The sequence below is a fragment of the Propithecus coquereli genome, unplaced genomic scaffold (genome assembly GCF_000956105.1).
Source record: "Propithecus coquereli isolate 6110/MARCELLA unplaced genomic scaffold, Pcoq_1.0 Scaffold27, whole genome shotgun sequence".
Taxonomy (NCBI): Eukaryota; Metazoa; Chordata; class Mammalia; order Primates; family Indriidae; genus Propithecus; species Propithecus coquereli.
The window spans coordinates 14,396,725-14,411,842 of NW_012148285.1; the positions used below are offsets into that span (position 1 = coordinate 14,396,725).

Genomic DNA, 15,118 nt, shown 5'->3' on the forward strand with positions numbered 1-15,118 from the left:
AAATTGAAATGCTCCTTCTCTTCTCAAACCCTATTTTAGCTAATAACCCTTTTAAAAATCTTTGCTTTTTCTCAAATATTTTAAATTTTAAAAAACTCATCGCACCTGAACTTTGTAGGTCCCCGGTTTTGCTTTAAAACAAAATGATCCGTGAGCATCCGTCTCCACGGTGACCAAAGACTTGTCCTTGTCTTGAGATGACAGGACAACTTTGTATTTACTCATCTGCTTGACGGTGTCAGGGAAGCGAATGATTGATATCTGACCACAGACACTGAACCTGCAAAAAGACGACCATTCATTCCAGCATGAGAACTCAATTATAACAGGAAAGGCTCTTATCAACCCAAAAAGATGGAGCCTTCTTCCAGCCCCTGTTCCTGAGACTACTTTAATCTTAATGAAGAGACAGAATGCAGTCTAAATGAGTTCAGTTTTTAAAAAAAAAACTCAGAAGGAAGATTGGACTTCTTTCTGCAGAGGCCCGTGGTGGGGCTGTTTGTGTGTTCTAGGTGACATCTGGCAATCCCGCACTGCAGAAGCAATTTTCAGAAAATCTGCAGATAATAAAAATGTTTCAGGTAATTGGATCATTGCTGGTGGAGCAGCTTCAGACCGGGAATGTGGTCTAGCCCTTAAAGGGAAGAGCTGTAAGTTGCCTAAGAAACTGTGCCATTAAGCAGGCCATAAAACCAGGCAGGGTTATCGAAGACTCCTTCCTTCTTCCTCGCTTGTGATTATATCTAATGCATGGATAAAAGCAAAGTGAGAGATTGGAGCAGAAAAGATAATTAAGTTAAAAAATGCAAAGCTAAAATTGAACTCCTTGCGAGCTAGGAGCCACACACCAACTTATAACTGAAAAGCCCTATTAAGGTAATGACTCAGATTCGAGATTTTAAATGAGCAGTACGGTGCCGCAAAGCATCCGGGGAGAAACACACGAAAGGCACATCCACAAAGAGCATGGGCCTTGGAGCGAGGGCCTTCACATTTCAGTCAGATGGCCTGGTACAGTGGAATGCGTCACAGCTGGAGGCCACAAGTGTTTCTTCAACGGACTAAAGGTTATATTTCCTAATCGTAAACAATCATTTTAGATAAAAATCAGCTGTTACTTTTGATAGAAAGATAAAGAATGTTGGATTCAGACAATTATGGGATACACTAAACATGAGAACCACCACTCTGCCTTAACTGAAAAACAATAGAATGAAAACAAAATGGTGGATGACTGTGTACGTAAAACCTGCAAATAATAAAAAGCACACCATGTCTTCAGAGTGCAGTGACTACCCGGTCACGTGAGCTCGCTATCCATAGCAGGGGTCAACAAACTATGGCCCACGGGCCACACGGGCCTGTTTCTGTATGGACGAAAAGTCAAGAATGGTTTTCACACTCTCAAGTGGTTAAAAGAGAAAAAGAAAAATTAAAAATAGGATAATATTTTGTGACATATAAAAATCATATGACATGCAGATTTCAGTGTCAAAAAATGAAATTTTATTGGAACACAGCCATATCCATTCATTGACAAATTGTCTGCAATTCACCCTAGAGGCCGTATGGGCCGAGAACCTGGAAATATTTATTCTCTGGCTCTCTGCAGACAAAGTTTGCCAACCTCTGATCTAGATGAAAAGGCATGCGTTTTGGTTGTCACATTGCCCCATTGTGTACTTTCAGAATTAAAAGTATAGTTAGCAATTATTGATGGAATTATTCCTAAGGACCTTTCACACCCTCTTGATTTGTGAACCTGTCAGGGAACATGTCACCTTACCTGGCCCCAGCTGAAGCTCTTAGCCTCTCTATATGGTAAACATTTTAACCATAGATCTGTTTTAGCTCATATTCTCAATGAAAGAGAAGTTCCCAGTTAACCCAAACCTCAAACATGGTTTAGTTTGGAAAAATAACTATAATGCCGGTAGAAGAAGGTTAGGTTCCACTGAAGCTCTTAAAAATTGATTTGTGTCAATAGATTATTTCAGTATAGTTTAGTATGTTTATGAATAGAATCTGGTTATCTTGGTGTATAATATGAGAACTATATTCTCAGAGTCATCTGGACAGAAGTCAAAGAGTGTGTTTTTGAAATAAATGGGGTAAATTTGTTTTTTAAAAAAAAGAAAACAAGAAAAACTAAGAAACATGAGTGTGTTAAAAAAAAGTAACTGTGCTATGTTGGCCCAAATGAAAAATGATGAGTTTTTCCAAAGATGCTCAACAAATGTTCTTTTTCTTTCTATGATCCAAATATTCCACTTTAAAGAAGAACATAAATATATTTCCTCCATCTCTGCAAATAGCACCTCCTCCATCCACTCAAGAGCTCAAATAAGAAACCCGGGACTCCCAGAGCACAGGCCTGTTGGCACAGGTCTCCGCAGGACCTACCAAACCCGTCTACACCTCACCCTCAACCCCCCTGCCAGTGCCCTGGTCCCAGCCACCACCACATCTCCTCGGGACAACTGCCGCTGCCCGCTCTGTGGTCCCTCCATGCACATTCTGGCTTCCCTCCAACCCATACTCCACACGGAGGCCAGAAAGAAAAAAAAACTTTTCAAAATGCCATGATCTATATCATTTGCTTGCTGACAGCTCTATTAATGCATTTCCACTGCATTTAGGGAACAAAGTCCAGGCCCACAGCAAGGCGACGAGGCCCCACAGCTCTCCGACCTCAGCAACCGCCTCCAGCCATGCCACTGCCTTTCTGCACCTTCCTGTCCTCTCCAGGCCTCTGAGCTGCTGCCCCCCTAACAAGGAAGGTCTTTACTGAGCAACTCCCAGTCTTCCCCAAGGTCTCAGCAACCCAGAGCACCTTCCAGGGCTCCCCAACCTAAGTTAGATCTTCTCATACCACCCCGGTCTTCCCCCCACAACACTGACCATAATTTATAATCACAAATGTATTTGTCTTAACGCCGTCTCCCCAGTAGGGTGAAAACCGCATCTTTGCGATGTCAGTTTGACTAATTATTACATACCTAGCACTTCTCACAGGGCTTCACCGAGTAACTGCTAAAAAGTGTTTACGGGAGGGAGGGAGGGAGAGCTTATACCCAAGAATTAGTTTCTGAGGGATTTGTTTCCTCGTCTCCCACTCACCACCAAACCCCCTGACCCTGATCTGCACCTGCCTACAGAATAGGGTCGCCATGGCCTCCTTGGGGACCAAGCCGGTGAACTGTTTTCTAGGGCTCAGCTCTGTGGACCTCCCTCCTCGTCGGGCACACCTTGTACCTAAAACTTACTTTCTTAGCTCCAATGACTTCACCCACCCTAAGCCCTCCGTGAGCCACCTGTAAATGCCGGCATTCCATTTGTGGCCTATGTCCTTCTAATTCCACCTACTTGTGCACATTCAAGGTTCTGGCTGCCACCTACGGCCGAATCCTGAGTTACAATCTATGCAAGCACCCACTGGACAGCGCCACCTAGTGGCCCCACAGACCCGCGCACCCATAACTGAACCCTTGTTACCTAACTGGCTCCTTGACCCGTGCACAGCCATCCTGCCTCTCAAGCTGGGCACCCTAAATACCTTGCCAATCTGTCCTTGACTTCCCTACAAGGTAAGCCCTTGTTGACTCTATTTTTAGACATCCTGTGTCCTAATCTTATCCCCTTCAAAGCTGCCCTCCTCCGTGCCATCTGAATGCCTTACTGAAAATAAAGATCAAACCATGTTACCTCGAAGCTCAAAACTGTTCATGGCCCCTTGGTCCCTGGAGGAGAAAGCCCCTGTGCTCCGATGGAGGGTGAGGAGGCGCTCTGAGATCTTCCCCCTCCAGCCTTGCCACTGTCCTTCGCCTGCCCAGCACATTCTACTCCGGCAGCACCAAGCTTCGTGCTTCCATCCACACCGTGCTGCTTGGAGACCGTTTGCCTTTGCTCACGCTGCCCGTCTGCAAAAAACACCCTGCACTCTCCCTCCAAGCTACTGTTTTGTAAGCACCCGTTGCTGTCTAAAAGCAAGATGGCAGCATCTCCATTCTGCAGGTGACACACAGGTGAGAAAATGATCCGAGATCTGCCCGACATGATCTTGCTTCAGAGGATAAAACTACACAAATTCGACCACAGGATGTTCCCTCCTGAGTTTACAATCAGTAACTATAAGGCCAAGAGAACTATGCCAATGACCTGAAGCACCTTCCAACAAACTTTCGCAACCAACTACACCATCTTCCAAAGTCCTCAAAGATAAAGCGAAAAAAGGGGCACGGTGGCTCATGCCTGTAATCCTAGCACTCTGAGAGGCCAAGGTGGGAGGATCACCTGAGGTCAGGAGTTCAAGACCAGCCTGAGCAAGAGCAAGACTCTGTCTCTACATAAAAAAAAATTACAAATAAGGAAAAAAAAAAGATTAAGCAAAAAAAGTTCCCATGGATATGAAGTCAGACATGAAAGATCTTTTTCTAATTTAAGAAAACCATTTTAACTTTGAAGCAAGGGAATTTTCTTAAAGCATCCAACATGTAAGTACCTTCCGTTGATAAGATTTAGCACTAAACTTTCTAAAGCAGCCAGCCTGCATTTCTCAACATGTGTCCAAGCCTCAATGCGGACGCTAAGCAAAGACACACAGTCAGGTTGCAGGTAATGCCGTTCCCCACTGGCTGCCAACATCAGCATTGGTGCTTCCAAATCCGCACACAATACGCTTACCCTGTCGCAATAATGTCAGCCAGCTGTGGCGTGTTAGGTGCAATTTTGATAGTGACCGTCTCAAAGAAGAGGTGCTCTTTCTGAGCGTGGATGGTGTATGTCCCCGTTGTTATGTTCTCCAGGCGGAATGAGCCATCAGCTTTCGTTTTGACTGTAAAACAAAAGCACGCAAACAGAAATGAGCCAAAAACAATTGCATCTCCTTACATGTACACGACAATACATGAGACAAAAAACTGGCATGTTTTCACATAGTCATTAAGATTTGGTTCCTTTCCATTTCTCTGTGATCCAATAAGAGCACTGGCCAACAGTTCCGGGGGCAAATGTGTCTGCCCACCTTTGATTTGGTTATTCAGAGTGACGACTGCCTCCGGGACGCCTTCTCCTTCAGGTCCGTTCAAGACCCTCCCAGTGACGGAGAACCCCATGACGTGGAACACGGGCTGGAAAATGAAGAACAGGAAGAAGGTGCTTGTGTGTTGGAGCCACAGACACTCCTCCTGCCGTGCACGCTGTCGCTTACGTCCACCCCCCTCCCAGAGTCTGTCTTCTCTGTTGTATTCCCAGCATGCTGGCGTCTGTCACATAGTGGAATAAAAAAGAACAAGTTAAAGGCCACTGACTCAGTCTTGTGAAAGCTTCCCCAGCCTCCCCCACTTCCCGCCTCCCCACTCCCGATGTCCCCATTTCGGTCAATCACACCTTCCTCCCGCCTCCTAAGCGCAAAGCCCAGCGTCACCTTGGACCCCACCCCCTCCCTCCAGCATGGATCCGCCCTGTGGACTCCACCTCTGCAAGGTCTCACGTGCCCCTCCTTGCTCTTTCCACTCCGTCCCGAACTCAGGTCCTGAAGAACACCATCTGGACCACCACCCTCAAGCCCCGTCACCACACCCACCATGCGGTCCTGGGATTTGTCCGTATCTGTGCCCTACTCGCTTGTGAGCAGCACACCTGTGCTTTCTCTGTAGTCACTCAGTTCCAACCGCCTGGATCTGTGGTGCCACAAGTTCAACTAGCCTATTCTAATATCTTTATCAAACTTACCAATATCGGAAATGTCCTTGTTTGCGTTCTTTCATTCATTCATTCATTCATTCATTCATTCATTCATTCTAGACAGAGCCTTGCTCGTTGCCTGGGCTGGAGTGCAGTGGCATCATCACAGCTCACTGCAAGATCAAATTCCTGAGCTCAGCGATCCTCCTACCTCAGCCTCCTGAGTAGCTGGGACTACAGGTGTGTGCCACCACACCTGGCTAAGTTTCTTTATTTTTTGTACAGACGAGGTCTCACTATGTTGCTCAGTCTGGTCTCGAACTCCTGGCCTCAAGTGATCCTCCCACCTCAGCCTCCCAAAGTGCTAACTTGTTTGATTTCTTAGAGTTGTCTCCCTCACACTAGAATGTAACCTTCATGAAGACCGGGAACCTTTCTACCTTAGTGACCCAGTACATGACAGGCACTCAGTAAATAAGTCCCAAATGAATGAATGAATGAATATATGCAACAGCATTTGAAAAAGAGCTTTATAAAATCAAATGTCTCCCTTTTTATTTAGGTAGCCCTTCCCGAGCCTTCCAAAAGATGAGGTTCCTCCAACCCATAAACCTACTTATTAATCTATATATGCACTCAACAAACATTTTTATTAGTAGTCACCTACTATGTACCAGGCACTAATTCATATGTTAGGAAAACAGTAAAGAATAAGACACTAACAGGTCCTAATCTCAGGAAACTTACAGGCCCTCACTCCCTGAAATACCATTTATCTCTTTAAAAATTTATATTTGGTGGTCATCTGGTAATGTCCTTCTCTGCAAGCCTTTGAAGCAAAGGAAGACTTCATCTTCTCACCCTCCTCTTCCCCAATCCAGTGCACAGAACAGTCAAATGCTTTACTGAATCTTAAAAAGCAGAGACAGCACCCCACTGTGCTTGTGACCTAAAAGCCAGCTCCTACCAGTTTAAGCTATTTTAACACAGTGCTTTCAAATGTAATATTAAAAGAAAACGATTAAAATATAATTTTTTCAATAACTTTAACACTGGGTGGTCCATTTAGGAAAGATTGTTATTTTCTTTTGGGATTTACCCTATCTGGCCAATTTTCTACAGTAACCACTTCTTACCTCTGTAATTAAAGAAGACATAAATATGATGCAAAGTACATCTACCATCCATGAGAGGGTCTAGGGAGTTTATCAGGCCACATAGCACCCTGCCCATTCCTGTCACCACAGTCCAAGCTCTGTGGGCTCTTACCTGGTTACTGCCACGGCCTCCTAACTGGTCCCCTGCTTCAAACTTGGTCCTCTGCAAACTTTTCTCAACACAACAGCCTTAGGGATCATACTTCTCCTCTGCTCAGAACCTTCAGTAGTACCAATTCTCACCCAGAGGTATGGGCAAAGTGGTCCACAAGGCCCTGCACAATCCAGCCCCTCACTTCTCTGAGCCTCCTTCTGCCTCTTCCTTCCTTCCCCATTTCCTCTACTCCAGCCACCCTGGCCTCCCTGGGGTGCCCCAAACCCTCCAGGTACACTCCTGCCTCAGGACCTTTGCACACGCCATTCCCTCTGTCTTAAACACTCTTCCCACAGAGGTAAATATAGTTTGCTTGTTCTTCCCCTTCATGTTGTTGCTCAAATATCACCTTTGCTGTGAAGACTTCCCAAGAACACCCTATAAAGACTGCAACCCGTCTCCACCCTGAAACTGTGTGGTCTCCTTTCTTGCTTTATTTTTCTAGAGAACACTTAAGAATTTCTACTATACTTTCTAACTTACTTATCTATACATGTGTTGTCCCTTTCTGTCATTACAACGTGGGTTCCACAGGGACAGGAATATTTGCCTCCTTTGGTCACTGCTGTATCCCCAGCCCTGGAATGGTATCTGAAATGTATGTCATTGGGACTCAATAAATATCTCATTTCATTGAACAAAGTAGATATAACTAGGAATCCAATTCTCTACAATAAAGATATGATGTGTACGCGAAGTCAGGTATCTAGTGGATCCCAGGCTAAACTATAATACAATACAAGATTCCACTTTTTCCAACAGCCCTTCTGGATTTTTTTTTAAACCATGTTTGCAACACCTGTGCCTAGAATGGGAACTCAAACACCTGTCCCTCCAAGAGACAGATAAGAAGGCCTTACCTCAATTTTTAGGCTGTCATGTTCCACTGTAAAGTCAAGTCTGGAAGGTGCAACGTCAAAAGTAATTCTCTCCCCTCTATAGAACGGAATCTGGAAGGAAGAGTCTGTTAATTACTAAGAACCAATAACATGATTCAACCATCAATATTAATAATCGACCTAGCAGCCCACAAGTGACAAGGGGTTTAAGACAGGCCAACAGAAACATTCATCTTCACTGTTGGCGATTTTAAAAGCTGCACTTTTTGCAGCTGTTACTGAGGGGTCAGAGTCTCATCTTAAGGAACTACTGAACAGTGTTCATGGAGCTGCAGGTCAACTGTTCCTTTAACATCCAGACAGCATCGCCTCTGACTGTGTCCTGAGAGTCCCAAACACAAACAGAACGGCAATCTGTTTCACTTACCACTGTATAGTCCCCACTTGGCAAGGAATAGAAGGAGAATGAGCCGTCTTCTTTGGAGACCGCATAGCACAAATACACTAGGCTCTCGTCTTGGGGCTGGAATCCAGGCACTGGTGAGACGTTGCAGCCCAGGACATCCTATGCCGGGGGGTGGGGGAAAAACTTCTTTTTCCACTTACGTGTTCTCAGTACCATCAAACAGCCACACCATAGGAAACTTTTATAGGTTTAATGTCAATACATATTTCTGAAATCTATGGCATATTAGTACAGATAAAAGGAACGAAAATCTTTATATCCAAGTTGTAAAGTTAAAAATTGGCACAGTCTTCTTGGGGAAAATGCCATGACTGTCCTTCCCTACAGTGGGTCACCATTCTCCAGACAAGGAAACGGAGGCTTGGGAAGGTGAACAGACCGGCCCACGGTCACATAGCTAGCAAGAGGCATTTGTTTGAAACTGGGATTTGTTTAAACTGGGTCTGTTTGATTTCAAAGCCTGTGCACTTTCCACCAAATGCCACTGTCTCCCAGTATAAATATTCAACGTCTTGTGAGTCAACAGAGACACCTAATGTTCCTGAATGTTAAGACATAAATCAACCTGAAGCTGCATTTTAAACAGTACATTTTAGTCTATAATCCCCATCCTCTTACCTCCCCACACCAATACACACACAAAAATCTCTTTTGTTTTTACTTTTGTTTGCTTACCTCATTGCTTACTAAAGAAGAAAAGAGAAGAAACTTCACCCCTTTCATGGGCTCCCCATCACTTCGGACAGAGCCAGACACATTGTAGCCAGCAACTATGAGGGGACTGGCCGCGTTGGCATTGGAGTTGGTTACACGCACCGTGGTGCTCGCCTGCAACAGGAAAAGGTTTTACCTTCCAAGAAAATAAACACTCTCAAAGTGTCCAACAACATGAGGACACGCTTAAGCTCAAATATTAACTGGGAAATCAATACATAAAATCGCATATCTAGGATGATCGCAACTATTTTCTAATGCCCAAGATGAAGAGAAAGGAAACATGGCAAAATCAAGATGACTCTGTCTATACGGTGATGATATTTTACTTTACACTTTTCCAACTTCCGAAATTTCTTTGTTTCCATTCCTTTATACTCCTCTGTATGTTACAAAGTTTTTAAATGAGCATATTTCACTTTTTTCCATGTCTAATGTTATATATGCACGTATTTAACTTTTTTGTTAACGTACAACTTACATAGAGAAAAGTGGATATATTCTAAGTATACAGTACAGGATTTTTACCAACTGAACACACTATTCTGGGTAACCAACACCCAGAGAGAGAACAGAACCCGTGCCCCGGAAGTCCTCCTTGCCTTCACCTCCAGTCACTAACCCCCAAAAGGTAATCATTATCCTGATTTCTAATAGCATGCTTACTTTAAAATCCCAATTTTGTATTAGTAAGCTCAAAATCCTTTATGGATCCAATTAACATACAATGTAAACCTTAAAATCGATTCTATTTGTAATATGTAAGCTTTTGAGTTTTAAATAAAACAATTTTTAAACATTGCTCCAGAAGAGAAAAACCCTGAAAAATAAGTAATAAACAGATACATGAAACTATACCACCTATTATAAACGTATAATACCTATAGAGTGAAAACTGAAATACTGATTCTGATGCTGCTTTAGCAAGAATAAGACACAGCCTTGAAACACAGAGACTAACATATTAAAATGTCCTTTACGTCTCATTTCAATTTGGTTTTTCACAGCTATTACAGAACCTCCCCTCGTAGCGTTTCTTCTTTTTTGACCTTTTATGATAAACTATTTCAGTCCAACAAAAAGATATAAAGAATGCTCTAAAAAGACCTCTATATACCCTCTAACCAGCCAAGGAAACGTAAGAGCAGAAATACAATTCGAGACGCTGGCGTACCCCCAAACCCCCAGCTCCCTCCTTCTCTAGATGTCAGCATTGCTGTGAACATAGCGTTTGCCATTCCCGTCGTGTCTTTACGATGTTTCTACATAAGACTGTATGTCTATAAATGGTGTTATCGTGTTTTAATATTTCCTACAATTTTGTTTTTAAATGTAGCTATGTATATTTATTGATATTTGTATTGATATATCATGGCAGTACATATTTTTGGGGCATGTGTGATATTTTGATACACGTATACAATGTGTAATGATCGAGTCAAGGTAATTAGGCTATTGTTGATCTTCTCTTTGTATTATTTATCTTTTCTTTGTATTGGGAACATTACAATTCTTCTATTCTAGCTATTTTAAAATATACAATAAATTATTGTTAACTATAATATCCCTACTGTACTATCAAATACCAGAACTTCTTTCTTCTGTCTAACCATATTTGTGTACCCATGAACCAACTTCTCTTCACCGCCCCCTTAAATGTAGTTATACTGATACATGTAGCTCTGGTTCATTTGTTACTGCTGACGTACAGATTTCTATCGTGGGATGAAACCACAATCTATTCTTCTTTTTTTTTTTTTGAGACAGAGTCTCACTCTGTTGCCCTGAGTAGAGTGCCGTGGCGTCAGCCTACCTCACAGCAACCTCAGACTCCTGGGTTCAAGTGATCCTCCCGCCTCAGCCTCCTGAGTAGCTGGGACTACAGGCGTATGCCACCAAGCCTGGCTAATTATTCTATTTTTAGTAGAAGATGGGGTCTGGCTCTTGCTCAGGCTGGTCTCAAACTCCTTGAGCTCAAGCAATCCTCCCACCTCGGTCTCCCAGAGTGCTAGGATTATAGGCATGAGCCACCATGCCTGGCCAATTGTTCTCTTAATTGGCACTGAAGTTGTTTATAACATTTTGCTATTATAAACAAAGCTGCAATAAACATTCTTATACATTCTCCCCGGGCACATGTACAACAGTTTATAGAATGTTTAGTATATTTACCTATTTCTGTTTCAAACTGAAAAAAGAACAACAAATATATCTCATCAGGGCCTTCTGCTGTTGATTTGGCTTAAAATAGCTATAGTTAATAACAGACCTATTTCACAGCAGGAAGACAACATTGTCATCTAAAACTGAAACCAAACAAGTAGCATCTGCTACAGTGAGGAGTTATACCATATAAATACCACCAAACTAATCAGCAGCACCATTGTTTCTTCACCCACTTCTGGAAAAACCATAAATTATTTCCTCTCCTAAACTGAAAACCCTTACATTTGTCAACAAACTAGCACATTATTGGCCTGGCTACAGAGGTAGCTGAAACACTCACCTCTTTCAATGCCCAGGTCGGATGCGTTGCAAGGATTTCATAATCTCCAGGAAGAACTTTGAAAAATGCAAACCTAAGAAATACAAAATACCACTTCACTTTCTCCAAACAACCCCAGTATGTCTAATTTTATGACTCATGCTGGCGGCACTAGTGTTTGAATTATCACGACTTGCCATTAGCTTGTTAAATGAACATGGATGAAATTCAATCCTTCATTGTACAAATTCATATCAGAGAGCACTTATTGAGCACTTACTGTGTGCAAGGAGGGGTGTCCCATGTGCTGACAGGAGGGAGGAAGGTTTACCGTTCCCTTAATCTCAAGGATTTCTGGCATAAACCAGTCGTTATAATTCAGCAAGGATCAGTCATACTGTGTACTACAGGCAAACTAAGACCAGAGCAAGCCGAGCTGAGGCTGGAAATGCTACTGTCAGGACTCTGACAGGTTTAACACTTTAAATTTGCAAGGCACCTGACAAGTAGAGGGCTTAAAGAAAAATTTGATTTCTTCTGTGGTGGTATCTTACTATCTCAAATGTTGCCGGTTAATACCTGGCCCTGGCTAGGGCTTGGAAATCACTTTGCTATAATAAAACTGAACTTGCCATTGGATTTTGGGCTTAGTAAGATTTAGCTTCTACTTCGTTGTCAGGGTTGCCCAGCGCTGCCAGTTACTGTCATTGTTTTAGTTAGTGCAGAGGAAAGGGAGTCAGAAAGTTCAAGTCACTTCTTTCTGGTTTGTTAGTGAGGTCAACAACAAACTACCAGCCTAGAAAAAAATGACAGCTCCGCATCCCTGCTCTAGGACAGAGATGGAGAGGCACCAATCAAGAAATAAATGTTATTTCAAAAATAAAAAATTATTTCAACAATAATAACTTTAAAATTGGATGACTTACTGACTCATTATAAACTTCTATTTAGCAATTTAGTCCGTTTTGTATTTGAAAGTGGTTAGTAATGATTTGAATGCTTTCAAAATTATCAGTTTGAACTCCTCTGGTGTTAATCCTGGCATATCTGTTAAGATTTACAACTTGATTGTATAAATCCATTAAATAAATGCTTTACATTTGACTCGGCAAGGTTAATTAAATAATCATCAGTTCCAATCACAAAATGGTTTTGATATCATAGGGATAATATGATTGTTTAAAATCATAACTGAGCTAACCTATATTGAGCTAACATTTATTACGCATATACTCCATCCCAGGCAGTTTGCAACAATAGCATTAATTCAATCTTCCCGGTAACATTAAGAGGTAGGTTTCACAATTATCTGCACTTCCAAGTGAGGAAACTTAGGCACAGAGGGTTAAGTAACTTGCCCCAGGTCAAACAGCTAGCAAATAGGGGAGCTGGGATTCAAACTCAGGCTACTGGGCGCCAGAGCTAGCCCAACCATTAAATGAAGGCCCAGTAAGTGCCAGGCCCTGCAGCAGGCATTGTATGGGCATTAATTCATGTTTAATCATCCCATCAGTGCTAAGACAGATGGGCCAAACGACTTCCATTTGACGCACGAGGAACCTGGGGCTCTGAGGGACGAAAACTCTCCCAAAGTTAAGAGGCCAAATCAGGATCTGAACCCAGGTGGCCCAGAATCCAAATCCCCACACCCCATCCCCAGCACAGCCCAGCTCTAGCGCAGGCTGGGTACAGGACGCCACTCACTTTCCACCAGGCTGTGTAACCGTGGACTGGATCTTTGCTTCGGTCCCTGTGTTTCGCAGAGACACCTGGACTCCCGCGGGGCCCAGGGGCTGCCCTTTGCTGAGGACCTGCCGGGGAGAAGAAGGTTAGGTCCTGCCCAACAGCAAAGCAGCCTCCTCTCAAAGCGCTGTCAATCCTGCTAATGCCCCCGGGTGGAGCCTGGAACCTTCTTTGCATCAAGAACCCCTTTGGAAAGATGATATAAGTCACAGACACCCTTCCTGGACACGCTTCCTGGGGGTGAAATGGGAAAGGCAACAGTAACAGCAAAATGGTGCTCTGTTTCATTGAATCTTAAACACCATCGGTTAAAGATGCAACACTATTTTACAAACCACTGAGAAAGAAAAAATGTCCAAGATCCCCATCTCTGGTAAGAAACCCCCACACACAACTGGCATGGAAGGGCCCCACTCTCAACAAAAAGGTGAAGGAGAAATAAGCCCGTCGTGAAGAAAAGGACAGCAAGGAAACCCGCATACCTCAACCCCGGGCACAGGAGGGACAGAGGAAAAATCTCTCCCCTGAGAACATGCGTTCACCTACATTAGTGCTCTAAATTCACGCCACCAAGGTGGCCCACAAAAGTCTCAAGAGCACTGAAATACTGAGAACACCCCTAGGTCAGTGGCAGAAGCGAATGCAAATCCTGTCTGCGAGAAGCCGACGTCCCACAGGGATGGCACGATGCCAGGACCCTGGGGAGCGCGTTCTTTCAGCTCTGCATCCCTGTAAAAGGCCACGTCTGGCATAAACACTCACAGTCCATACTCTGGGGGCAGCGGGGATCTGACTCTTAAGGACACTCATGACATTCTACAGACAATAGCGTGCTGAGTTCACAGGCTCTCTGGAAGGTTCTCTGTGGGTCCCCTGTGGGATCAAAGCCCCTGGATCAAAACATCCTCCATTTTTTAAAAGGCTAAGACGCAGTATATATTACAGAGCGAACGTGAAAAACAATGAAGCTCCGAAGCCAAACCTTTCCGTTCACAGAGAAGCCCGTGAACACAAAGTTGATGTCCTCGCCCTTCGTGCAGATGTCGTTGACGCCGTCCACGTAGAGCTCCACACTCGTCGGCTCTGAGGCGGGAGAGGAAACGGAACAAGACACAGGGGCAAACTTAGTTCTAGGATACAGTGAAACCACCCAAGTAAAACACGTTTTACTGTTAAGCTTTCATCTTATTTATTTCTAAACACTTAACCCACTCGTAAGGCTCAAAATTCAAAGGTACAAAAAGGTATGCAGGGAAAAGTCTCCCTGTCACCCCTATTCCCCTGGCCGCCTGGTTTCCTGCCCCCAAGGGAACCAGTGTTCAGAGTATAAAATCGTTTTAAAACAGTCTTTCAGCCGAGTTATACTGCAGTCCCACTGAAAATTCAGCAGGCACCAAATAATGTTATTTACTGAATGCTCACCACAAACCAGGCACTGAGCTAAGTGCATCTAATTCTCACTAGTACCATAAGAGGTAGGTACTATCTGCAATTTATTGAGGGGTAAACTGAGGCACAGAACGGTTAAAGGATCTCCCAAGGTCACAGAACTTGTGAGTGACAGAGCCCCGATTCGACCCCAAACGCCTGGCTCCAAATCTGTCCCTTGACCAAGTATATGAGTTCCATGATTTCAGCCACATTAAACCAAGACCACAAACTTCAATGCCATGGGAGCCACATGGATACAAAGTAAGCAGAAAAGGCCAGGTGAGGACCACGCAAAGTGAAATGGGGCAACTGCTACTGAACTCCGCCATGTGGCCCAGGGTCGCTGGAGCTTCCAATTTCTCAGAAAAACTGGAAATTTGGAGTTTATGTATCATCTCCTGATTTTTCCACATTAGCCATTCATTCCATTAAAAAAAAAAAAAA

The 15,118-nt window shown here is 43.6% G+C and overlaps 1 protein-coding gene across 1 annotated transcript in view; it reads right to left on the reverse strand.

Moving 5' to 3' along the window:
- LOC105812995 (nodal modulator 1) overlaps positions 1–15,118 on the reverse strand; it is a gene marked incomplete at its 5' end in the record, with an annotated part of 57,009 nt that overhangs the window by 33,190 nt on the left and 8,701 nt on the right. The window contains 9 exons of the mRNA XM_012647556.1: positions 106–280; positions 4,684–4,834; positions 5,024–5,129; positions 7,857–7,946; positions 8,263–8,400; positions 8,977–9,129; positions 11,522–11,594; positions 13,205–13,311; positions 14,226–14,326. Coding sequence (XP_012503010.1) covers positions 106–280; positions 4,684–4,834; positions 5,024–5,129; positions 7,857–7,946; positions 8,263–8,400; positions 8,977–9,129; positions 11,522–11,594; positions 13,205–13,311; positions 14,226–14,326 — 1,094 coding nt within the window. The remainder of the gene's footprint in view (positions 1–105; positions 281–4,683; positions 4,835–5,023; positions 5,130–7,856; positions 7,947–8,262; positions 8,401–8,976; positions 9,130–11,521; positions 11,595–13,204; positions 13,312–14,225; positions 14,327–15,118) is intronic.